The 25,916-nt window shown below is 46.0% G+C and overlaps 1 protein-coding gene across 1 annotated transcript; it reads left to right on the forward strand.

Annotated features, from left to right (window-relative positions):
• The first annotated feature begins 21,260 nt into the window (after positions 1-21,260).
• Positions 21,261-25,113, forward strand: LOC125510259 (protein ALTERED PHOSPHATE STARVATION RESPONSE 1-like). Its single transcript, XM_048675380.1, has 4 exons — positions 21,261-22,323; positions 23,000-23,235; positions 23,655-23,878; positions 23,960-25,113. The coding sequence occupies exons 1-4, from the start codon at positions 21,420-21,422 to the stop codon at positions 24,816-24,818; spliced, it is 2,223 nt and encodes a 740-aa protein (XP_048531337.1). The 5' UTR covers positions 21,261-21,419; the 3' UTR covers positions 24,819-25,113.
• Positions 25,114-25,916: the final 803 nt, after the last annotated feature.

Genomic DNA, 25,916 nt, shown 5'->3' on the forward strand with positions numbered 1-25,916 from the left:
TGAAAACGTAACAGTCAGGTCAAATGAACTGAGCTTCTGAACTTCTGGTGGTGCATTTATCTGCTAGACTGTTAAGTTTTATGCCAACCTTCCTTTTTTTATATAGTTGTAATTTGTTTTGGTGCGATACAAAATTTATTCTTAACGTGCAGCCACCGGCTGAAGAAAACAGCAAGCCATTTTTGTATAGTGTAGGGTGTTCCCTATATTTGCACTGGTGGCGATCTTTGATGTCGAGTGGATGTAATCTGTGCAATCGCCTTAATAGCCTAGCGTTAGTTTCGACCTTATTTATTTCCTAGTCTTCTTTTTCCCTGGTTTGCTAGTGGCCGCAACTACCATGGGCCATATACGGGCCGTAGGATCCATGGGTCTCCTACGGGCCATCGATAAATGGGCCTGTAATCGGTGGGCCTCGGGCCGTCGGATAAATGGGTCTACATGGGCCGTAATCGGGCATAATTAGTATCGGCCCAGCACGGTAACAGGCCGTAGGACAGCAAAGGCTTAATTCTGTCACAGGCATAGCGGGTCGTTAATGGGCCAGAATATAGGACGGGCTGGAAACGGCGCAATGGGTTAACAGGCCAAAAACGGGCCGACTCTTGCCATGGGCCGAATTTGGCCCATTAGGGTAACAGGCTAGTAACGGGCCGACTCTTGCCATGGGCCGAATTTGGCGCATTAGGGGAACATGCCAGTAACGGGCTGACTCTTGCCATGGGCCGAATTTGGCCCATTAGGGGAACATGCTAGTAATGGGCCGGAAGTAATCGAGGGCCGAAAAGGAGCCCAAGAACGTATGGGCCGACAATAGGTCGAAAGGTAACACGGGCTGGAAACGGCCCATGTAAATAACGGGCTGTTAACGGGTATAAAGAAAATTACTGTTCATTATGGGCTAGAGTCACCGTGGGCCTGTAAAGGGCCGAAAGATACGAAGGCCTCATATGGGCCGAAAGACGTCGTGGGCCATACATGGGCCAAAAGTGAAATGGGTTGGTGTTATATTCGACGGCCCACATGACGTTGTTGGGCCGATTTCCTTTAGGTCCTAACGGGCCGTGAGTTAACGGGCCGTAAAATGGGCTATTTGCGAAGAGACCGTTAACGGGCTTTTCATGGGCCAGCCCGTTAACTTTTAACCAAGTCAAACGGGCCGGCTTTGTAAGCTAAATGGGCCAATGGTGGGCCGGGGCACGTGTCGACATATCATAGGCGCCGATTTGACCCACTGACGAGCTGACACGTGTTTCGTCCGGCCAATAAGAATTTTACACGTGGAAATTTCCCATTGGTCGGGGCTGTTAACGGGTTATCGGATCCAAAACCCGACCCGATAGCTTAACGACGTTCCATTACGGTGGATGCCACGTGTCGGTCACCCTTGACGAAAGCACTTCTGTGACGCGCGATTTATCGTCATGGAAGTGGACACTTCCGTGATGATAATTTTGGTAATCTCATGGAACACTTCTACGACAGCACATGTATGACTATCTTGATTCTGTCATAAATTTGTCATGGATGTACACACATGAAAAAAACGCGACCTACTGTGACAAACACGTATCATCATGGAAGTGTATTTTTTTGTAGTGTAACCCAGTAAATGACGCGTTTGTGGTTGACTATTGCCACGCATTCCATTGAAATCTCTGCCCATTCCTTGTAAAAGGCTTGAGAAATTATTAAATACCACGAGTATGGTTTTTCCAAACCGTTCTTGTGCACCCTTTCATGCACCGATTGTTTGAATTTGAATTACGTGCATTAATGCCTACAAAATGCACATAATCCCCTAAATATTGTAAATGAACCCGAAAAAGTGTCAAGTTATAACACAGTGATTAGCAGGGTTTATGTTCATCGTAGAAAAAAACTCATGTATGAAGGACAAAGGAAATTTGGATTCTCATTCATTCTCGGTGATTTACTATCGCACACGATTCATCTCCGTCGCCTCTGCGAACCGTGTGTGTTCACTCACACATGCAAAAGGAAAAAAGAAAACTCTCGCCCACTTCGTCCCCACTCACTCGTCGCGGACTCCTCCGCAACTATGCACCCTAAGCTTGACGGCTGTTGGCGGCGGGCGTAGGTCGCGCTCCAAACAGCACCAGATTTTGCCCCTACCGCTTTCCGCTGCCTATCTACACCGACATTCTAGACTCTGGTCGACTGGGGTTTTCTATGGGATTGGGCCGGCAATTTTTCTCATGGAGAAGGTAATCAACTTAATTAGCGAAATGTTCACTCATCTCTTATCGCAGTCCGTCCGTCGCTGTTAATCAACCAGCGGAAATCACCGTGGAATCATTTTTGTTCTAGCTGATTCGTGGGTGTTCATTCATCTGTCCACAGTGCGAGCACAAATCGGGCAACTGTGGTCATGGCCAGTCGGAAACGAAGTTCTATCTCACCATTACGAATGACTTCAGGGAGCACTCGATATGTTCAATCTCAACCTACCATGATCGGCATGGCCTAAATTTGTGAACATATACCGTCTGTTGCTACATTATCTATATATTTGCATCAAATCTTTGTTACATTATCTATTTTTAATTCTATATTTTTGTACTTTGCTTTCATCTATATATATGGATCTGGTCTATCAGTTACTCCCATATTTGCATCTTGCTCTGTTATTTCAATATATCTAAATTATGATCTTAATTTTCATTTCAAGCAGTACATCCCTTGCTTTGCAAGAACAAGAGTAGAAGGAAATCTTGGGCTTTACTTTGCTGATAACTCCCAGGATGTCATATTGACAACGCAACATGGATTTACAATGACAGATAGGGTAAAATTTGATAAAGATGGTCACTCCTATTTTAATGTGGACCTTTTGTAACGACCCGACCCAAATCGGTCAAGTCTCTGTGTAGCTGTATCATCCCAAGATCATGCTGGCACACACAGTACATTGATGAAAAGATTCAAAGTTCAATCACACCTGAATTTATTACACGATTCTTATATCGAGTCTTTATTACATCATAGTAAATTCGGCCGAAGGCCAACTCATGAGAAATAAACTAAATAAAGCTGCGGAAGCGTAGAAGAATAGCGAGTCCATCCGACTCCAAAGGGCAATCGCCAAGCGTGGATCGTAGCCTCACTCCTGGTCGGAAAACTACTCTACAACATAAGACGTTGCAGCCGTGTAGGTCAGCATTTTCAATATGCCGGCAAGTCATGAAGAGAGAACAACAATAAAATTGCTAACACTATATGCAATTTGGCTGTGGGGCTCTAAGTTTTATGTTTTTGCGAAAAAGCTAGTTTTTCCCTACAACAAAGGACTTGTTTGCAATTTCTACAAAATGTTGGTTGTTATTGAGATGGTTCCGCCGACCAATGTCTCATTCCCAATTATTAATTAACCCCTCAATTAATTTATTAGTTCGGTGTTGAGATTTCCGAAATACTCCAATTCCAGAGGCTCATTTGTTCGTAACCGGGGACACAGCTAATCGATTAGGTTGTTACTCTGCAGAGTCTTGTGCACTTTACCCGCAAGATTCGTTCCCTCCTTTATGTCCTTGCACTGCGTGGTGTTTGAAGACGGAACGAACGAAACAGGGTCTTCCATAGAGTTTCTCTGGGCACTGACGGTGCCCATCCATGTCCTACCGTTCTTCTACATTTGCTGGCACCGTCCATCTAGAGTCACGCCTAAGGTCAACCCAGCTAGAGCCCATAATGGCTTGCGGCTGCACAGGTAAGCTTCCGGTCAAGGGGTATCCATCCGTCTCTTCGTGGCTGGGTGAAGCTTTCCGCAAGATGTCATGGCGCTTCTCCATGCATCCCAGCCATCCGCTGGTTCCTACAGGGTGCGACCGAAGCGGAGGCGGCTCGGGCATCGGGCGCTGAGGCAGGCCGGCTCGGTCGCTGGTGGGCTACGGCTCGGGCGTCGGCTGGGCCGGTTGGCCTGGCTCGCGCTTGGGTCTTTTTACTTTTTTTTTGAATTACTAGAGAGAGAGAGAAAAAACTAATTATAGAGAAACCTATAATATTTTTATATAGGACATATATATATATCAATAAAATTATAAAAATAAATCCAACAACGTGAACATTTTTCCAAAGGCAAAATAGAAACAACAAAAAACATTTTCTGAAAATTCCAAATAAATTCAAATTTGAATTCAACTTTTTGGCAATATTTTCCTCTGACATTTTTTTGGAGTGTCATGTTTGCTCCTCTCATGCTTTTGCACAAGTATTCGTCAGGTATTTTTGAAATAAATTTCAATTGCCAAATTCAAATTCAAATTCCAATAAAACTCAAATGCCTCTGAAATTTCCAAATGCCACTCAATTCAAACAAAACGCATAGATGCTTAGCTAATAATTGTAAAACATTCCAAATTGAAAATTTGGGATGTTATAAACCTACCCATCTTAAGATGAATCTCGCCCTCGAGATTCGGGTTGCTAGCAAATAGGTGCGGGTGGTCTTGGCGGAGATCTTCTTCTCGCTCCCAGGTGGCTTCCTCCTCGGAATGGTGACTCCACAGAACCTTGCAAAACTTGATGATCTTGCTGCGGGTAACTTTGTTCGCAGTCTCGAGAATTCTGACATGTTTCTCCTCATAAGTCAGATCACTGTCGAGCTGTATGGCCTCTAGGGGCACTGTATCCCTCAAAGGAATATCAGCCATCTCCGCATGGCACTTCTTCAGCTGGGACACATGGAAGACATCATGAACTCCTGACAATCCTTTCGGCAGTTCCAGCTTGTATGCAACTTCTCCTCTGCGTTCGAGGATTTTGTATGGGGCAATGAACCGGGGTGCTAACTTTCCTTTAACACCAAATCTCTTGATTCCACGAAGTGGGGACACACGAAGATATGCTCGATCTCCAACTTTATACATTATCTCCTTGCGTTTACTGTCGGCATAACTCTTCTGTCTCGACTGGGCTATCTTGAGTCTATCTCGAATCAGCTTGACTTTCTCTTCGGAGTCTCTGATAAGATCGGGACCAAAAAGTTTTCGGTCTCCAACACCATCCCACAACAGTGGTGTTCTGCACCTCCTTCGTATAGAGCTTCGAAAGGGGCCATCTTCAGACTGGTCTGATAGCTGTTATTGTATGAGAACTCTGCGTATGGCTGTCATCCCAGCTAGACCCATAGTCTAGCGCACAGGCTCTCAACATGTCCTCCAGAATCTAGTTGACTCTCTCGGTCTGTCCATCTGTTTACGGATGAAAAGCTGTACTAAACTTCAGCCTCGTACCCAAAGTTTCATGCAACTGATTCCAAAACTTTGAGGTAAATTGTGTTCACAATACTCCTCGGAACTCCTTGCAGACATACGATCCTGGTCATGTATATCTTGGCTAACTTAATACTGGTATATGTGGTCTTCACGGGAATGAAATGAGCTACCTTGGTCAAGTGATCAACTACTACCCAGATAGAATCATAACCTGAACGGGTCCTGGGTAATCCTGTGATAAAATCCATTCCAAGTTTTTCCCATTTCCACTCGGGTATCGGCAAAGGTTGAAGTGACCCTACCGGCTTCTGGTGTTCCGCCTTTACTCACTGACAAACATCGCATGCTGCTACGTACTCGGCAATATCCTTCTTCATACCTGTCCACCAGAAACTTTCCTTCAAATCCAGATACATCTTGGTGTTGCCTGGGTGAATCGAGTACGGTGAATCATGGGCCTCCTGAAGAATTAACTTCCTGACCTTTGGGTCATTGGGCACATAGATGCGATCCTCAAACCATAAAGTTCCGTGTCCATCCTCACGAAAACCTTTAGCCTTTCCGTTACTCATCTTTTCCTTTATCTCTGCAATTTCCTTGTCCGTCTGCTGGGCTTCTCGGATCCTTTCGGTCAAAGTGGATTGAATATCCAAGGTGGCGACAAATCCTCTTGGTACTATCTCCAATCAGAGATCTCTGAGATCGTTGGCTAATTCCTGAGGTAATCCTCTAGCTATGAGGGTGTTCACATAGCTTTTACGGCTCAAGGCATCTGCTACAACATTTGCCTTCCCTGGGTGATAATGCAATCTCATGTCATAGTCCTTAATCAATTCAAGCCATCTCCTCTGCCTGAGGTTCAACTCCTTCTGCGTGAAAATATACTTCAAGCTCTTATGATCCGTATAAACATCACAACTATTTCCGACAAGGAAATGTCTCCAGGTCTTGAGTGCATGCACTACGGCTTCTAACTCCAAATCGTGTGTGGCATAATTCATCTCGTGAGGTCATAACTGTCTGGAGGCATAAGCTACAACTTTTCCTTCCTGCATGAGCACTCCTCCGAGTCCTTGACGAGAAGCATCACAATATACCTGGTAATCCTTGTGTATGTTCGACAAAATGAGTACTGGGGCTGTAACCAGACGTTTCTTCAGTTCCTGAAAACTGGCTTCACAATCCTCGGTCCAAACGTACTTAGTTTCCTTCTTCAACAACTCCGTCATGGGCTTAGCAATCTTGGAGAAATTCTCAATAAATCTCCGATAATATCCTGCAAGTCCGAGAAAACTGCGGATCTCCTTGACTGAGGTGGGGGACTGCCAGTTGGTGACCGATTCAACCTTGGTGGGGTCGACTGCTATTCCTTCTCCTGAAATAACATGTCCGAGGAATCCGACTTCCTTCAACCATAATTCACATTTGCTGAACTTGGCATATAACTGATGTTCTCGGAGTTTCTCCAGAACTAGACACAGATGTTCCTTGTGCTCTTCCTCGCTCTTGGAGAAAACCAATATGTCATCGATGAACACTACGACAAACTTGTCCAGATATTCCATAAATACCTTGTTCATCATGCTCATGAAATACGCAGGGGCATTAGTCAATCCGAATGACATGACGGTATACTCATATAAACCATACCTGGTGGTGAAAGCTGTTTTGGGTATATCATGTTCACGAATCTTCAGCTGATGATACCCTGATCGAAGATCGATCTTGGAGAATACTTTGGCTCCGACTAGCTGATCAAATAAATCATTAATCATCGGTAGAGGGTATTTATTCTTGATGGTCACGTCGTTCAATGAATGATAATCCACAACCATTCTCAGGGTTCCATCCTTCTTCTCTACCAGAAGAACTGGGGCTCCCCAAGGTGACGAATTTGGGCGAATATATCCTTTCTCCAATAATTCCTTGATCTGCTTCTTGGTCTCTTCCAAATCATTCGGGGACATCCGATAAGGTCTCATGGAATTGGGGCTGTGCCAGGTAATAACTCGATCAAAAATTCTATTTCTCTGTCCACTGGCATTCCTAGTAATTCCTCCGGAAATACATCCGAAAAATCTTGTACTACAGGCACTTCCTCCTGAACAACTCCCATGAGGGAATTCACCTGATTCTTCATCGGTGAGCGTCTGGATACATACTTGATCCTCTTCTGCTCTGGGGTGGTGAGCAAAATCGTCTTGCGGGCACAGTCGATGTTCCCTTCAAACTTCGTCAACCAGTCCATGCCTAGGATCACGTCCAATCCCTGGGATTCCAATACTATTAGGTCTACGGGAAAATCATGATTTCCGATGCTGAGGGTTGAATGATAGCCTAAGCCTGCCATCATCTCTCCTCCTGGGGAAGTGACCTGAAGCGGGGTTCTAAGGTTCCTAGTGGGTAACCCGTTCTTTTCCACAACTACCCTTGATATGAATGAATGCGTTGCACCGGAATCAAAAAGTACCAATACTGGACATGAATTTAATAAAAACTTACCAACCACAGTGTCTGGCTGATCATAGACGTCCTCCACATCAATGTGATTCACCTGAGCACGACGAAAAGGGTTGGGCTTCTTTGCTGAGCTTCCATTGCCGTTGCTGTTTCCATTCCTCTGCTTGGCCTCCGGACAATCGGTGTCATAGTGTCCTGTCTTCTGGCACTTGAAACAGGTGATATGACTCAGATCCTTCTAAGCCGGAGCAGGACGGTGCTGGTTGCCATTACCTCCATTGCCTGACTTGGAGTTGTTGTCGTGGTTGCGATTGTTCCCATTCCCTCCATGGTTATGTCCTCCATGATTATGTCCTCCATGGGTGTGATGGCTATGTCCTCCCGAGTATGGGGCATAGCGGGGTTTCTGCTGAGCTCCGGAGTTGTACTTTCCCTGGCCATATTTCCGCTTGCGGCTTTCAATCTGCTGCTGCTTGCCTTCAAGTATAGTGGCCTTGTATACCACCTCCTGGTAGTTGTTGAAGGTACCACCATCAGCTGCATTCCCAGCTCATCATTGAGTCCCTCGAGAAACTTCTCCTATTTTGCAGCATCTGTGGCCACATCATCTGGGGCATAGTGAGATAATTTTTTGAACTCGTCCACATACTGCCCCACAGTACGGTTCCCCTGGCATAAGTTGCGGAACTCACGCTTCTTTAGACTCATGGCTCCAGCTGAGACATGAGCGGTGCGGAAAGCCTGCTGGAACTGATCCCATGTCATAGTGGCGACCGGATAAGTGGTGGTGTAGTTCTCCCACCAAGAGGCTGCAGGTCCATTCAGTTGATGTGCGGCAAAACGCACCTTCTCAACATCTGTGCATCCAGCAGTTGCTAGATCCCTTCCGATCTTGTAGAGCCAATCATCAACTACAACCGGCTCGGTGCTACTAGAGAACACCGGCGGATTCAGCCTTAGGAACCGGGTCAGGTTATCGACAGGGGTGGTGAAGGTGGATTGTTGTTGTTGTTGCCTTGGTTTTGGATGAGCATTTGCATTAAGGCATTCTGCTGTTGAATCAGCTGGGTGAGCTCCGGCGGGAAAGTGAAACCGGGGTCACGTCTCGGAGGCATCTGGTGTTTTGGAGTGGATGAGAAATTAGAATAGAACAAGGGTCTAATGAGAAAATAGCACTACCCAAATGAATGCACAAACATAATCACACCAATCATTTATTCATTCATCTCAAACAAGGTTCAATCTCGGATTACAAAATCTCACGACTAATCGAAAATAACGGCCTAACTGATCGACGAAAAATAAAATAACATGGCGGTCGACTAAATGTCTTCATCAATTGTCCTTGCGTCCTCTGGTGCGGCGTCCTCTGGTGTGATGCCTCCTCTTAAGGCTTCCTTCGGTGGAGCTCTCCTCATAATCCTGGTCATTGCTCACGAGGGGTCCATCATCTCCACTCGGAAAAAGGTCTTCTCCCAGATCCATCTTGTCCTCCAGTGTGGCAATATATTTCTCCCAGTCCTCTAGTCTATCCATAAAATCCTTGACTTCTTCTTCATGCTCATAGTGGGCTTCACGTGCTGCATCCTCCTATTCCATTTCACAAAGATGCAACTTTTGGACCGTCTTCAAGCTCCTGCGCATCTGAATCTCTAGAGCCCTGATGTGAGCCTCCAAGTCTTGGACATATGAGCGAACGGAGTCGTCATCTATGGTGCGGATGGGCTCTCCATCTATAGTCCTACGAGAAATCATGGTGTGGTCTGATCCAACGAGCTCGGCCATGTATTCCTCCTGGATGCATCCAAGTGCAGTATGAACTGCTATGTCTCTCCTGAGGATCCAAGTGGGAGCAGTGAACCTGAAGTCAACGGGCGCCGAGAGACTTCCGAAAGTCCTCCCTGGTATGTGTACCTTAATCCTATAGCGGGGGTCTTCTGGAAATGCCATGATAGGGGTCCCGGTGATAGACGGCACAGCAATCTTCAATTCCTTGGTGATCTGGACCAGCCTCCTGCCGAAAAGCATTGTCACATCTGGCTGGCAAAACTCCGGGAGCAGAACTGGGGTGAACTTGACCGCCATCTAGAATGTTGAAATCGGAGAGAAGACATAAATGAACAGGGGAGAATTACGGAATGATAAGGACATAAAATAAATTGTTCTTCCTATGGCTTTTCGATCCTAGGGGTTACATCCTACGGTCAGCGTGTGCTCTGATACCATCTCTGTAACGACTCGACCCAAAATCGGTCAAATCTCTGTGTAGTTGTACCATCCCAAGATCATGCTGGCACACATAGTACATTGATGAGAAGATTCAAAGTTCCATCACACCTAAATTTATTACACGATTCTCATATTGAATCTTTATTACATCATAGTAAATTCGGCCGAAGCCAACTCATAAGAAATAAACTAAATAAAGCCGCGGAAGCGTAGACGAATAGCGAGTCCATCCGACTCCAAAGGGCAATCGCCAAGCGTGGATTGTAGCCTCACTCCTGGTCGGAAAACTCCTCTACAACATAAGACGTTGCAGCCGTGTAGGTCAGCATTTTCAATATGCCGGCAAGTCATGAAGAGAGAACAACAATAAAATTGCTAACACTATATGCAATTTGGCTGTGGGGCTCTAAGTTTTATGTTTTTGTGAAAAAGCTAGTTTTTCCCTACAACAAAGGACTTGTTTGCAATTTCTACAAAATGTTGGTTGTTATTGAGATGGTTCCGCCGACCAATGTCTCATTCCCAATTATTAATTAACCCCTCAATTAATTTATTAGTTCGGTGTTGAGATTTCCGAAATACTCCAATTCCAGAGGCTCATTTGTTCGTAACCGGGGACACAGCTAATCGATTAGGTTGTTACTCTGCAGAGTCTTGTGCACTTTACCCGCAAGATTCGTTCCCTCCTTTATGTCCTTGCACTGCGTGGTGTTTCAAGACGGAACGAATGAAACAGGGTCTTCCGTAGAGTTTCTCTGGGCACTGCCGGTGCCCATCCATGTCCTACCGTTCTTCTACATTTGCTGGCACCGTCCGTCCAGAGTCACGCCTAAGGTCAACCCAGCTAGAGCCCATAATGGCTTGCGGCTGCATAGGTAAGCTTCCGGTCAAGGGGTATCCATCCGTCTCTTCGTGGCTGGGTGAAGCTTTCCGCAAGATGTCATGGCGCTTCTCCATGCATCCCAGCCATCCGCTGGTTCCTCCAGGGTGCCCGTCAACCGTCCTCCACCCAGTAGTGAATTTGAAGTCCATCTTGAGCTTGAAGTCATGGGGTTGTCATCATCTTGACTCTCACATCTCCCCTATGAATCTCTCAACCAACCCCGTCTACGAGCATAGAAAAGGAAACTACATCATCGCGGGCAATGGTAAAGGGGAAATGGGTTCATCCTACCTCATGATACTACTCAAGAACATAACTTAAAATTCTCCTACTGCATGCATGGTGGGGAGGAATAATTCTAATGCAACAAAATCATAGGTATTGTAAAACATGATCAAATGACTTGCCTGGCTGACGGTCTTCAAACGCTGGTGACTCGAGATAGCAAGCTTCACACTCTGGAAATTCTATCGAGTCAAACAATAGCACAAATAAATATTCCACTAAACAATATAACAGTAAGCTAAAGGAAATCACACAAGCACTCAAACCAAACCAAAGAAAACTCGAAGAACTCCAAACCAACAACTAGCAAGAAAATAAAATAAACATTTTATTTTTCTGTAAATAAAAGTTCACACTCTGTAACTACAGAAACTAATCTAAAATAAACTATAACAGAGGTGAAATAAAATCCTAAATTAACTAGAACAACAGAAAACAGCAGCCAGCTAAAAAAACTAGAAAAGCTTGTTTTTTGGGTAAAACTATTTTTAATAAAGCCTAAAATACCCAAATAAAATTCCTACTACTAGGCAAGGTCAAAACAAAGCACTGACAAAAAGAAACACTAAAAAGGAATAATCCTAACTCAATTTATAGCAAAAATAGTAATCTGACTAAAACTAATATAAAACTATTTTATAAGCTTAAACATGGCCGAATCAATTTTCTACAGAAACTACAAGAAATTTGTAAACTAAAAAAAAGAATAAACTAAAAATATTAAACAACCTAAAAGATATAGACTTTTCAAGATTGGAACTATTCTGTTAAAAACAGAAACGAAAATAAAACTAAAACAACTAGGGCGCTAACGGGCCGAAATAGTGAGCGCTCTAAAACTATCTAATGCGCGAGCGACCTTTAACTGAAACGTATATGGCTAAGTAAAAAAACGATCAGGCCGGTCTAACTAAACCAGGAACTAAACTGGAAATAAACCGTAAACTAAACCAATCTATTGAAAATAACCTAACCCTTCACGGATCTAATCTAAGCCGTACATGCGAGATCTAACGGTGGAGGGGAGCTCGGGCTTACAGTGGATGGCGGCGACGAACGAAGACGACAGCGGCGACTCGGGCATCGGTGGGGGGAGGGCTCCGGTGGTCCGGGGCGACGGTGGTGATGTCGGGGAGATGCGGCGGAGCGAGGCGGAGGTGGTGGTGGAGTTGTTGGAGCTCGGGGACGACGGTGGCGGTCGGGGCGACGGCAACTGCTCCCTGGTGAGCTGCAGCTCCGGCGAGCGGCGGTCGAGCTTGGGGCGACGACTTCAGCGGTTCCTGAGCGCGATAGGATGTCAAAGAGGTGCGGAATGAAAAGGGGGTTCGGGTGGTGTAGCTTGGAATTAAGGGGAATGCTCACCGGTGGCAGAAACGGCGGCGAACCGAGGCAGCGACGGCGAGATGCGTTTGGAGATGGCGCGAGCTATGGTGGGTGTTGGGGTAGGGTTTTGGGGGGTTCGGAAGAGGAGGTGCGTAGGTATTTATAGGACACGTTTTCGTGGAGGAGGGGCAGCTCGGGTTAGGGTTTTGGGAGCGCGGACATCGAGGGCGTCAGACGCGAGCGAGATGCGCGGGCGCGGCTTGCGGGAGGAGGCAGACGGGGTGGGGTCGGCGCTCCAGTGAGAGAGGGAGAGAGGAAAGGGATCGGGCGACCGAAGCGGAGGCGGCTCGGGCATCGGGCGCTGAGGCAGGCCGGCTCGGTCGCTGGTGGGCTACGGCTCGGGCGTCGGCTGGGCCAGTTGGCCTGGCTCGCGCCTGGGTCTTTTTCCTTTTTTTTGAATTTCTAGAGAGAGAAAACTAATTATAGAGAAACCTATAATATTTTTATATAGGACATATGTATATCAATAAAATCAGAAAAATAAATCCTACAACGTGAACATTTTTCCAGAGGCAAAACAGAAACAACAAAAAAAATTCTGCAAATTCCAAATAAATTCAAATTTGAATTCAACTGTTTGGCAATATTTTCCTCTGACATTTTTTTGGAGTGTCATGTTTGCTCCTCTCATACTTTTGCACAAGTATTCGTCAGGTATTTTTGAAATAAATTTCAATTGCCAAATTCAAATTCAAATTCCAATAAAACTCAAATGCCTCTGAAATTTCCAAATGCCACTCAATTCAAACCAAATGCATAGATGCTTAGCTAATAATTGTAAACCATTCCAAATTGAAAATTTGGGATGTTACACCTTTGGAGAAAAATGTCTAACTATTATGAACTGAAAGCTGGCAATAAAATTCTAGTGCGTGCACCACAGCCTGGTCTAATTAACATGGATGTTTACTTCCCCAACATCATCAGCCGATCAAAGTATGATCGAGGTTAGCGTCCTTTCAACTTTCTCCATGCTGTCATATTACTATTTAAGCAACCAATTGATCACTATTTAAGCAACCAAATGTGATATCATATTCTGACTCCGTTCCTAGGCAGTAACAAATTCTATTTACCAATTTATACGCACTATATATTCTTCTGCCATGTTCTGAATAAATAATACCTTTCCACCTTTTAAGCAGGATATGTTGGATGCATAGTAAATGATCTGTATGTTACTAAGCATACCAAATTTCACTGGAAGGACTTAAAGCATGTTATAAACTTTGTTGATAATCTCATAGAGATAGCACAGCGTATGAACGCTAGATCTTGGATGGGATTAATTAGACCGATGGTGCACATACTGAACAAGACCAATTGTGTGCACAAAGCGCTAGTAAAAAGTCTTATTTTAATGTTGATGCTCATAAACTATATATATCTTCAACGATATGTTACAACTGTTTTTTATTCTACATGTCAACAGAAATTGCCCCCTGTAGCCGTTCCTGGATCGATTTCCCGGCATGGTCGAATTACACTTGTGCCTGCTAATAACACCAACGTGATTGAAAGGTACTGCATTTCCCGCAGAAATGGAACCATTCAAATTAACAAGTCCTCACTTCTCGTGGTAATGCATCCATATTGGAAAATTGGAGACACTGTTCTACTCATGCTCTGCCAAGGCATAGGAGGGCTCTTCTTTTTCATTGACGAGATGCCGAGTCACCGTGATCAAGCTGCTTCCAGTGGATAGTTGTGGTTGTTGGCCCTCAGCCTCTTAAAATGTGCTAGCTGTTACTATATATGTTAATTATGTAGATATGGACCATATGGTTGTTGGCCCTTAGCCTCTTAAAATGCGATAGTTGTTACTATGTTAAGTATGTAGATATGGACCATATGGTTGTCAAAACCGTGTTATGAAGATCCTCCTTTTGTCGAATAGTGTAACCACTATATATATGTTACTCAAATGTTGTTACCCAAGTTCATAAATTTTCATAAAAAGTATTAGTATCGTACACAGTTCATTGACTTTAAGCGTGTGCCCGATGTCCAGAAGGAATTTGCATATTAACTGTCCATATTACAAATTCACACACATATTAACATAAGAAAACATATGTGTAACATACTAATCATCGCACACGAGTAAACGCAGACGCATCGTGTGCGATACTCTGCCACCGCAAGCAACTAGTTTCCATTTTTCAAAGTTTTTTCTACACACAGAATCGCACACGAAGTAACTGCATTGACCATTTGTGTTGTAATTTCTCATCGCAAACAGTTCATCCGAGTCGGCTATTTGCCACGTATCACACACATCTTGTTTACACAACTCGTTTGTGTTCTTTTGGCTTATCGCAAACAGTTCATCCATGTGAACTGTATGCCGTATATCACACACATCTTGTTAAGTTGAACCGTTTCTGCTGTGTTCCCTAATCGAAAACAGTTCGTTCGAGTTAACCGTATGTCGTATATTGCACACACATTGATATGGCTGCCGGTTTCTGTTGTTCTAACTCATCGCAAACAGTTCGAATGGATTAACCGTGTGCCTGCATTGCACACACATTGTTATGGCTGCCCGTTTCTGTTTTTCTGCCTCATCGCAAACAGTTTAAATGGATTAACCGTGTGTCGTGCATCGCACACGTAGTTAAAATATGAACCGTGTTTGATGGCTCTGCCATTGCAAATGTTTTGCACCTTTTTGATGGATTTTTACACCACCGTTTATGATTATTGCATCGCACACGGTTTCGGCAAAGGGTGTCTGATCGTAGTGTCGCGTTAGCAGTATCCTGCAGTAGTGTACCCATTCGAGGAAGAAAAAAGCCCCATTTAATCAAATCCCCAAACATCAAATGGTTCAATAACAAGTGAATAATTCATAGGCGTTTCCTGATGTCTATCAATATTACCAATTCTTTGACATTCATCACAAGATAAGACAAACTTACGAGCATCCTTGAAAAGAGTAGGCCAATAAAAGCCAAATTGTACCTTGTGTGCAGTTCTGTCTCCTGCATGGTGTCCTCCGTAAGCCTCGGAGTGACACTTCTATAGGATTTGTTCTTGCTCATGCTCAGGTATACAATGTCTAATAATACCATCTACTCTTTCTTTATAAAGATGTGGATCATCCAAAAAGTAATGTCTTAAATCAAAGAAGAATTTTTCTTTTGTTGCTATGTAAAGCTAGGTGGTATAAATTTAGCAACAATATAATTAGCATAGTCTGCATACCAAAGAGTATTATGAGAAGCATTTATGACAGCTAGTTGTTAATCGGTAAAGCTATCATCAATAGGTGGTGGGCCATCAAGAATATTTTCTAACCTAGACAAGTTATTAGCTACGGGATTCTCAGCTCCCTTCCTATCGGTAATATGCAAGTGAAATTCTTGTAGCAAAAGAACCCACCTAATGAGTCTAGGTTTAGCATCTTTCTTTTCCATAAGGTATTTGATAGCAGCATGATCCGTGTGAACAATTACTTTGGAATCAACAATGTAAGATCTGCATTTATCACAAGCAAACACAACAATTATCGGTTAGCCTCGGTTGAGCCTAAGTTTTGGCTTCTTCACATGATGTGTGCTATTTTTGGAATGACATTTTATTTTGTTTTGCTTGCTATTTTAATAAAATACTTAGATCTAAAAGTTTTAAAATGAGGGAGAGTCCTCAAATAGCTACCCATTTACTTAACTACTCGCTTCATCTTAACTTATATCTTTTTGGAGTAGTTTGTCATCTACTCTTGTACTTCACTTATATCCTATGAGTAAATTGTTGAATGAATTGAATGTCATGAAGTTAAAATTATATGTTCATATCATGCCTAGTAGTAGCTTCACATTGGGTTTAGAAAGTGAAATCTATTGAAGCTTGACAATCACAATATTGGTCATACACACAATTCATGAATGATTAGTATAAGGAAGATAACTTTCATATACAAATATATTATCTTGGACATCTTCTATGATTGTGAATACCCATTAATTATTTTCAAACATGAGCAAATTAGTTGAAGTTGGATAAGGAAGACAACGTAATGAGTTATGCTAGTGGAGCTCCGACCCCCCCCCCCCCCCCCCAACGATGTTGTCGAAGGAGGATGGGAGAGGAGGCAGGCTAGATCTGGTGGCTCTCAAGGAAGGAGGAGGAGTATGAGGAAACAAGATAACTATTTCTTGAAAGTCGATGCTTTTCCTACTTCCCTAGGTTGCTATAATAAGAGGTTAGAACTTCTAGAATCATGTCATGATAGCTATGCCATGCACCAAATCTTGAATTTTCTTCTCATCTTATGAAACCACATAATTTCAAATACTGATATATTGGTTTATAAGTCATCGTGGGATTGCACATCCATGACATTATATTCACTTTTTTTCTTGTCTCTATGGTTCTCAAATTCGTTGGTCCACAAAGGCCTTGAGTGGACAACCAGCACGTGTATTTTAACATAGTATGTCCCAATCCATGTTTCAAAGAAAGTAACATAAACCTCCTTTAGTTCACACACTTTTGCAGCTCTTCCAAGGGCAAAGGAATACATTTCATCTTCACTGCATCATCAACCACCATGAACGCCAAGCGAAAGCTCCCCGCCGCCATCTGTTGTCGCCCACTGGCACCGGAGTTCATCACCATACATCATGACGCCATACACCCTTAAGACAAGTCCTTTCATCTAAAGCTATTATGTATACTGGAGCTCTGACGTCCTCTCTCTTCCCAGTGATGTGGCCAAAGGAGGAGGGGAGAGGAGGTGAGCTGGTGACTCTCAAGGAAGGAGAAGGAGGAGGAGGAGGAGAGAGGATGATTCTTTCTTGGAAATCGACGCTTTTCCTACTTCCCAAGGTTGCTACAACAAGAGGTTAGAACTTCTAGACAGGGCAGAGCTTGAGCTAAAACTATGAGGGGAATGGGTTGGAGAGGAGGAAGCATAACTATTTCAGCTGATTTAAGTGAAAAATAGGCCTAATACAAAGGAATATATACATGTTTTCTCGTGAGATGGGGGGCCATGGCCCAGGTTGGCCTCCATGATGCTCTGCCACTGCTTCTAGAGTTGTGTCATGATAGTTATGCATTACACCTAATATTGGTTTCTTTCTCATTTGATCAACCCACATTTTTTCAATCACTGATTTATTTATTTATTATTCATCGTGGGATTGGACATGCATGACATTATATTCACGCTCTTCTTGTCTATATGGCTCTCAAATTCCTTGGTCCACATATGCCTTGAGTGGGCAACCACCAACACGTGTATTCTAACATAGTGCACGTGAACCATGCTTCAAACAAAGTGAAAGCACAAGTGCTCTTTGGGTGGTTTTGGTAATTAATGTCAACATATCTCTTGCTGGACTAATACTTCTACCTAGTATATTTTAGATGAGTTCAACAGTGGAGTGGCATGGACAAGAGGATGTGGAATCCTTTCAAGAAACTAAGGACAAGATTGGCAAAAGCTCAAGACTCTACATTTTCATTTTAGTGATCCAAGATCACATTGAGTCCATAGGAAAAGACAATACTATTAAAAGGGGATGAGGTGTTGCATAATGGCTTGCTTGTTCAAAGTGCTTAGTGATATGCTCCAAAGCTCTCAACCCCTTTCTCATATCCACATATGTCCTAAACCTAAAGTCAAACTCGGCCCCACCGATTTGATCTATCCGGCGCCACGGAGTTCACTTGACATAGCCACTGCCAGAAACCCTAATCAGTCGGTCTCACCGATGGGATCTCGGTCTCACCGAGATGGGCTTGCAAACTCTCTGTTGCCTACTGCAATAATTTCGGTCTCACTGAGATATGCAATCGGTACCACCGAGGTTGCTCGACCAACTCTCTATTTTGCTTATTACCAAAATCGGTCTCATCGAGTTTGTGTAATCGGTCAAACTGAGTTTAGGTTTTACCCTAATCCTAGCACATCGGTCCCACCGAGTTGATCATATCGGTCCAACCAAAAATCCTAACGTTCACATTTTGAACTAAATCGGTCTGACCGAGTTTGAGTATTCGGTCCCACCGAGTTTGGTAAATTGTGTGTAACGGCTAGATTTTGTGTGGAGGCTATATATACCCCTCCATCTATCCTCCATTCGCATAGAGAGCCATCAGAACGTGCCTACACTTCCAGCATTTATTTTCTGAGAGAGAACCACCTACTCATGTGTTGAGATCAAGATATTCCAATCCTACCACAAGAATCTTGATCTCTAGCCTTCCCCAGGTTGCTTTCCACTCAAATCATCTTTCCACCAAATCCAAATTAGTGAGAGAGAGAGAGAGTTGAGTGTTGGGGAGACTATCATTTGAAGCACAAGAGCAAGGAGTTCATCATCAACACATCATCTATTACCTTTTGGAGAGTGGTGTCTCCTAGATTGGTTAGGTGTCACTTGGGAGCCTCCGCCAAGATTGTGGAGTTGAACCAAGGAGTTTGTAAGGGCAAGGAGATCGCCTACTTCGTGAAGATCTACCCAAGTGAGGCAAGTCCTTCGTGGGCGATGGCCATGGTGGGATAGACAAGGTTGCTTCTTCGTGGACCCTTTGTGGGTGGAGCCCTCCGTGGACTCGCGCAACCGTTACCCTCCGTGGGTTGAAGTCTCCATCAACGTGGATGTACGATAGCACCACCTATCGGAACCACACCAAAAATCTCCGTGCCTCCAATTGCGTTTGCACACTCCAATCCCATCCCTTACTTTCTTGCAAGTTGCATGCTTTACTTTCTGCTGCTCATATACTCTTGCCATGCTTGCTTGAAATGTATTGTGAATGTTTAAACTTGCACTAAAAATCCACCTTAACTTAAAGAAATTAAAAACTGCTACTTTTCTTTGTTGAGGGTCTAATCACCCCCCTCTAGACACCTCTTCTCGATCCTACACAAAGTAACATAAACTTCCTTAGGTTCAAATACTTTTGCAGCTCTTCCAGCAGCAAAGGAATATGTTTCGTCTTCACTGCATTGTCGACTACCATGGACAACGAGCGGAAACTCCCCGCTGCCATCCATTATCGCTCACTGACACCGGAGTTCATCGACATACATCATGACATCATACGCCCTTAAGACAAGTCCAGACTCAAGCTTTCATCTAAAACTACTACGTATATCGGAGCTCTGGCCTCCTCTCCCTCCCCAATGATGTCGCCGGAGGAGGAGGGGAGAGAAGGGGAGCTGATGACTCTCAAGGAAGGAGGAGGAGAGATGATGATTCTTTCTTGGAAGTAGATGCTTTTCATACTTCCCTAGGTCGCTACAACAAGAGGTTAGAACATCTAGACACGGCGGAGCTTGAGCTAAAATTATGAGGGGGCATGGGCGGGAGAGGGGGAAACATAACTATTTCAGTTGTTTTTAAGTGAAAAATAGGCCTAATACAAAGGAATATATATGTGTTTTCTTGTAACCTGGGGGGCCATGGCCCAGGTTGGCCCCCATGAAGCTCCGCCACTGCGTCTAGAAACGTGTCATGATAGCTATGCCATACACCTAATCTTGATTTCTTTCTCATTTGATGAACCCACATTTTTTCAATTATTGATTTGTTTTTTTAGTCATAGTGGGATTGCACATGTTATATTCACACTATTTCTTGTCTATATGTCTCTCAAATTCTTTGGCCCACATAGGCCTTGAGTGGGCAACCAACACGTGTATTCTAACATGGTGCATGTGAACCATATTTCAAAGAAAGTAACATAAACCTTCTTAGGTTCACACACTTTGCTTCAACTCATCGCCGGTCTACCCTCTCCTTTGTTGGTCATTTCTTTGAACATCGAGGGGCATGAGTGGGTTCCAGTTTTGGTGGTACACGAGCATCCCAGCTCTGAAACCTCAACATTTTGGGTCTACATACCTCTCCTGCCACCTTTGCGAGGACTTACGCTATGGCTCACCTGTCACTATCACAGTGTAAGAAAAATATGAAAGGAACACATCTATAGAAATATTATACTACGACACACATAAATTGTCTATACGAAAAAATAAGTTTTGTTTCATGCGATCAGCCGAGGCCATAAAAAACATCTCATTGTGTCATCAATCTCCTCCACCTACCCAAATAGTACCACATTGCACATATTGTTTTCTTCAATTCCGCATCCATTAATTTATTCTCTAAATTGCGCGACTAATATTATATCTTTGGCATCAACTAATTATCATCATTTAAATCTAGATTTTCTTCCTATTTCAATTCCACCGTACTGTATTATTAATGTTCCATTTACTGTTGCAAGCAATGTTCCAGGGGTCCATTTTGTGGTTGCTTATTCTGTTACGCCCTTTCGTCAAGTTACGTATGCGAATGCATATCTCGGTACATTATATGTTGTATAAAACATACATTGCACATACATAGTCTAAGTAAGCACATACCTGGAGTAGTATATAAGGGTAGGGATTTTTTCATTTGGTCTGAATTAATGTTTTTTCCTACGAAATTCATGCAAACCAGAGAGGACTAAATGTGGGCTGTTAAGCACTGCTACTCTCTTGTCATTAACAAAGTTGTTTTGATCTCCCATGAAGACTGTTCACCAACTGTCATCAGTCACTCCTCCCCAAGTCCCAAAACCTACACAGGACCCAAATCCTGAGCCCCACATAAACAAATCACCCAAAGATTCTCTGCCATCATCACCAGAATTTAGGAGGTCCTCCTCCCCCTCCCCACTCCTCCTCCTACCTTTCTCCCCACCAGCCCACTCCCCTCCCCTCCCACAACCAACAAAATTTCACCCCTCTCCACCACCTGACAAGAACCAACACCGCCTCCCCCCACCCCACCCCTCCCTCTCCCTCACTCTCACTGTCACAGCCTCACACTCTCCCACTTTGACTTTGACTCCCCCACCCCACCCTCGCTCTCCCCCCCTGCGCTCTGCGCTAAACCCTGCTCTAATAAACCCTCGGTAGGGCGGGGTAGGCTCCGATGGGGAACTGCGCCGCCTCCCGGCTCGCCGGCGGCGGCGGCGGCGTGGGCGCGGGCGGCGACCCCGTGGCGGTGTGCCGCGACCGGAAGCGCCTCATCAAGGCGGCCGCCGACCGGAGGTTCGCGCTGGCCGCGGCGCACGCCGGCTACGCGGCCGCCCTGCGCGCCGTCGCCGACGCGCTCGACGTCTTTGTCGCGCGCCACACCGCGCCGGCGCCGATACTCATCACGCTCCCCACTCCCACCGCCTCGCCCCCCGGGTCGCCCAAGCCGGCGCAGGCGCTGATGCCCTCGGCCCCCTCGCCCACGCCCTCGCCCCCGCCGCCGCAGCGGCAGACGGAGGCGCCGCCGCCCGAGGAGGAGCAGGAGGACTGCGGCGCGCGCACGCCGGAAATGGGGACGCCCGAGATGGGCCGCCCGTACTACTACACGCCCCCGGCGACGCCGCCCCCGCCGCCCCCCGCGGCGTCGGCGGTCGGCGGGTGGGACTTCTTCAACCCGTTCTACGGGACGGAGGAGGTGGCGGCCGCAGCCGCGGCCATCAGCGACGAGGAGATGCGCGCCGTCAGGGAGCGGGAGGGGATCCCAGACCTGGAGGAGGCGGAAGAGGAAGACGAGGACGAGGACGAGAACGAGGGGGAGGGGGAGAAGGCGGCGGCGGCGGCGGCTAAAAACCCTAAAGCAGATTCTTCGCTTGGAGTGGCCAAGCAGGAAGGGGCGAAAGAGGTGGGCGAGGTGACGACGGGTAACAACGGCGGCGGGCTGGAGGTCGGCATGGTGCAGCCGGGCCGCGAGCTCCTGGCGGCGCTGAAGGAGGTGGAGGAGCTCCTGTCCCGCGCCGCGGAGGCCGGGAAGGAGGTCTCCGGCATGCTCGAGGCCGCCGCCCGTGCCCCCGAGCTCAAAGGTCCGGCCTTTATCGCCTTCCCCCAACTTTTCTCGCCTCCATTTCTCTCTGCCACCGCAACCTGCTCGATCTTTCGCCCCAAACGCGGCCGAACCCCTTTTTTCTGTTTGTGGGAAAACTGCAAGATTTGGGCGTAAAGCTGGTGCGAGACATGAGTGGATTTCACAAATCTCCATCAGCGAAAGGCCCTGTGCCATTAGATGCATTTGGTTTGGATACACCACTCTTTTAATACTCATGGTGGCATGGAATTTTTAGATGGTGCTGTTCTTTGTTTAGGGCTCGCATGTGCCCCTGGAGATTAGGCAGAGCATAATCTCATAAAAAGTGGCTTTGAATATTCTCGGCTGATGTAATATGCGCACACAGTCAATTTGTTATCCCCTTTTCTAACTTTGCAGTCATGTCCTGGCCCAATTTTTTTAGCCCTTTTGATGCTACCACTTGTGGTTCTTGATTGCCAAAGTGGTCCTTTTGGGGTGCAAATGACTAAAGGCGCCTGCTTCATGATGAACACCATGAAATCTGCACTTTTCAGTTCTGGTAGAACTTAGAACAGCACAGTACAAGGATTGGCTTTTGATTGATATACATCCATACACTGCAGAGTACAGACAACAGATTAGGTGTGTCTTCGGTTGATGGTATTGACATTGATATCTCTGTCTTGGTGCAGAGAGCCCGTCGAAGATAATTCATGCCATTGCGTGGCACCGGTCTCCCTCGTCTGTGTCATCTTCATCCTATAGGAGCGAGCTGGGAGCAAGCTCGAACAGCTTGTCGTGGACAGAGAAGAGTGAGACTAATAAGAGCGACATATTCGATGACTATGGTGGGATGAAGTCAGGAAGTCACTCGCAGACATTAGGGAGATTGTATGCCTGGGAGAAGAAACTGTATGAAGAAGTTAAGGTGGGTTATGTATCTGCTGTAGTCATTTGATCTTTCCTGTGATTGTATAAATATACAAAGAATACATCATATCTTTCTTAGCAAGTTGCTATTGATCTATCTATGGTTAAGGCAACTAATTAATTGAAAAAGACTGACGCCACCTTGAAATTAAAATGTATCTTGTCTTTGGGTTCGTGTGTCTTTAGTAAATGAGGCTAAGTTGAAGGTTTTGACAAGGTCATACTACTGATAGTGCTATCTGTGATTTTTTGAACTGATGAAAAGCAATGTGCTTAGTTTTCCATGCATTATGACCATTTTCTGTAGTTTCTTGTGCACAAGCATTTCTTCATGGTTTCCTGGCATGTTCGAACACAATGTCTCTGTTGTATCGTGTATTGTTATATTTATATTAAAAACGATTTGGTTCTGTACAGGCCATAGATCAAATTCGACAAACATACGAGAAGAAATGTGTCCAGCTGAGGAACCAAGATGCCAAAGGTTCAGAGCTGCGCTGTGCTGAAAAGACTCGGACAAATGTGAGAGACTTGTACACAAGGATCTGGGTTTCTCTACGAGCAGCAGAATCGATATCAGATAGAATACAAAAATTACGGGACGAGGAACTGCAACCGCAGCTTGTTGAGCTGTTGCACGGGTAAGCTGATGTCATGTTTTGTGTGTAGGATTTGTGATGTGGCTACACTGAATACTGATGCTTTTCCCTTCTCCGTGACAGCTTTGCGAGAACTTGGAAAGTGATGGTGGAGTCTCATGAAGCACAGCGACAGATAATGTTTGAGGTGAATTCCTTCACCTGCCCTGCTTATGGGAAATTCTGCAACGATGCCCAGCGGCATGCCACTCTCAGGCTGGAGGTTGAACTGAGGAATTGGAGGTCCTGCTTTGTGAGCTATGTTAGTGCTCAGAAAGCATACATTGAAGCCCTTGACGGCTGGCTGTCCAAGTTCATCGTGACGGACACCATCCGTTACTCCCGAGGGATCTCTTCGATCGCGCCTGACAGGGCCGGCGCGCCGCCCCTGGTCGTGATCTGCCACGAGTGGCACACCACGCTGTCGAGGTTCCCGTACAAGCGGGTGCCCTTCACCATGCGTAACTTCAACCGGAGCGTGAGGGTGCTGTGGCTGAAGCAAGGGGAGGAGCAGCAGCAGAAGCGGAAGGTGGACGGCCTGGCCAAGGAGCTGGACAAGAAGGCGACGGCGTACAAGCGTGCGGAGAACAAGGTGATCGAGACGAAGCTGCTGGAGCACCGGCCGGAGCAGGACGCGAGGCAGCGGATGGAGCAGCTGTCGGAGCGCAAGGAGGCGCTGAGCGCGCTGCGGCGGCGGGTGGAGGCGGAGAAGGCGCGGCACCACCACTGCATGCGCGACACCCACGACGTCACCCTCAACGGCTTCAAGATCGGCCTCGCGAGCATGTTCGAGGCCCTCGCCGAGTTCTCCCGGGACTCCGTCGCGCTCTACGAGGACCTCCTGGCGCGCGCCGGCCCCAAGGAGGGCCCCGAGAAGGCTGCCTCCGTCGCCGCCATCGAGCAGCAGCAGCCGCCGCGTCCGGCGGCGGTTGAGGCGACATGACATGACATGGCCGTCGGTATCAAGTTCAGTGACCAGTGTTCTCCGTTTCAGTTAGGACATTGAGTGAGTTGTGTTTGCACCTTCTTGCATTGCCCCAGGGTTTTGGACCCCTAGAATGTTTCTCTGATGCTGATTAAAATTAGGGTGTAGAGTAGCGGCGCCATGTGTGTATGGTGGGTTGGCTTGGCTTGGCTGGTCGTCGTTGTTGAGGGGTGGTAGGGTCGCCATTCTTGTGGGCATCTGTTGCTTGTAATTATTCTGTTAGCCTGATATGAATCAAGTGAGGATTCGCTCTGCCCCGCTGCGGCTCCCATTGCTGTCCGCCATTGATGGTTTCTGTTCACTCCACAGAGCTGTTGCTGCGGTGCGCTGTAGCAGCAGCAGCAGCAGCAGTGTTTGTTGCTGCCTAACGACGGCCGGCCGGCCGCAGCAGTGTCACGCGCGCGCAGGCAGCTGGGGAACGACACGAGGACCCTGTCAACTGTAGGGCCTGAGCATCGGATCGGAGATGCACTGAGGCAGCTGTCGTTGGACTAGACGGTGCGTAGACTTCACCAGGAACCAGGGGCTTGGTAAGAGTATCTACAACCTCGGCAAATCCGGCTATATTTTCCTCTTCACATTCACGTATATCATGTTCGGCATCCTATATCCATACTACAACGTGATGAACTACTCTACATGATCAAATAACGGACAAAGAAATCGACATCAAACGGATAATGAATACACAAACCCACTTTACATCATCCAAAAGATCACCGCAGTTCATCGCCGGACAAGTTCAACTATTAAAAATGATAATTAAACATAAGAGGGAGCTTTTTCACCACTTCCTCACCGGGCATTTCCACTTCTGGTCGCCGGCGTAGCTGTAGGCGCCCGTGGCTGATGGAGAATCTTGGTAGTCGTCGGAGGTGAAGCTGTTGTCGGAGTCGGATGAGGACATGACTACCAGCCCCTTCATCCGGCGACGACCTTGTCCTGCTGCGCTTCAGCATGGAGAGCCGAGTCGCCTCCGCCACTGCCTCCTTTGCCTCCCGCTCCGACTGCTCTATGACTAGCCAGAGGGCCGTTGCGTTCTTCAGTCGAAGGCGG

This window comes from Triticum urartu, chromosome 5 (assembly GCF_003073215.2).
Source record: "Triticum urartu cultivar G1812 chromosome 5, Tu2.1, whole genome shotgun sequence".
Classification (NCBI taxonomy): domain Eukaryota; kingdom Viridiplantae; phylum Streptophyta; class Magnoliopsida; order Poales; family Poaceae; genus Triticum; species Triticum urartu.

Coding starts and splice junctions, on each gene's coding strand:
- LOC125510259 (XM_048675380.1), top strand. CDS start 21,420: ATGGGGAACTGCGCCGCCTCCCGGCTCGCCGGCGGCGGCGGCGGCGTG. Junction 22,324..22,999: donor CCGTGCCCCCGAGCTCAAAG/GTCCGGCCTTTA, acceptor GTCTTGGTGCAG/AGAGCCCGTCGAAGATAATT. Junction 23,879..23,959: donor CTTGTTGAGCTGTTGCACGG/GTAAGCTGATGT, acceptor TCTCCGTGACAG/CTTTGCGAGAACTTGGAAAG.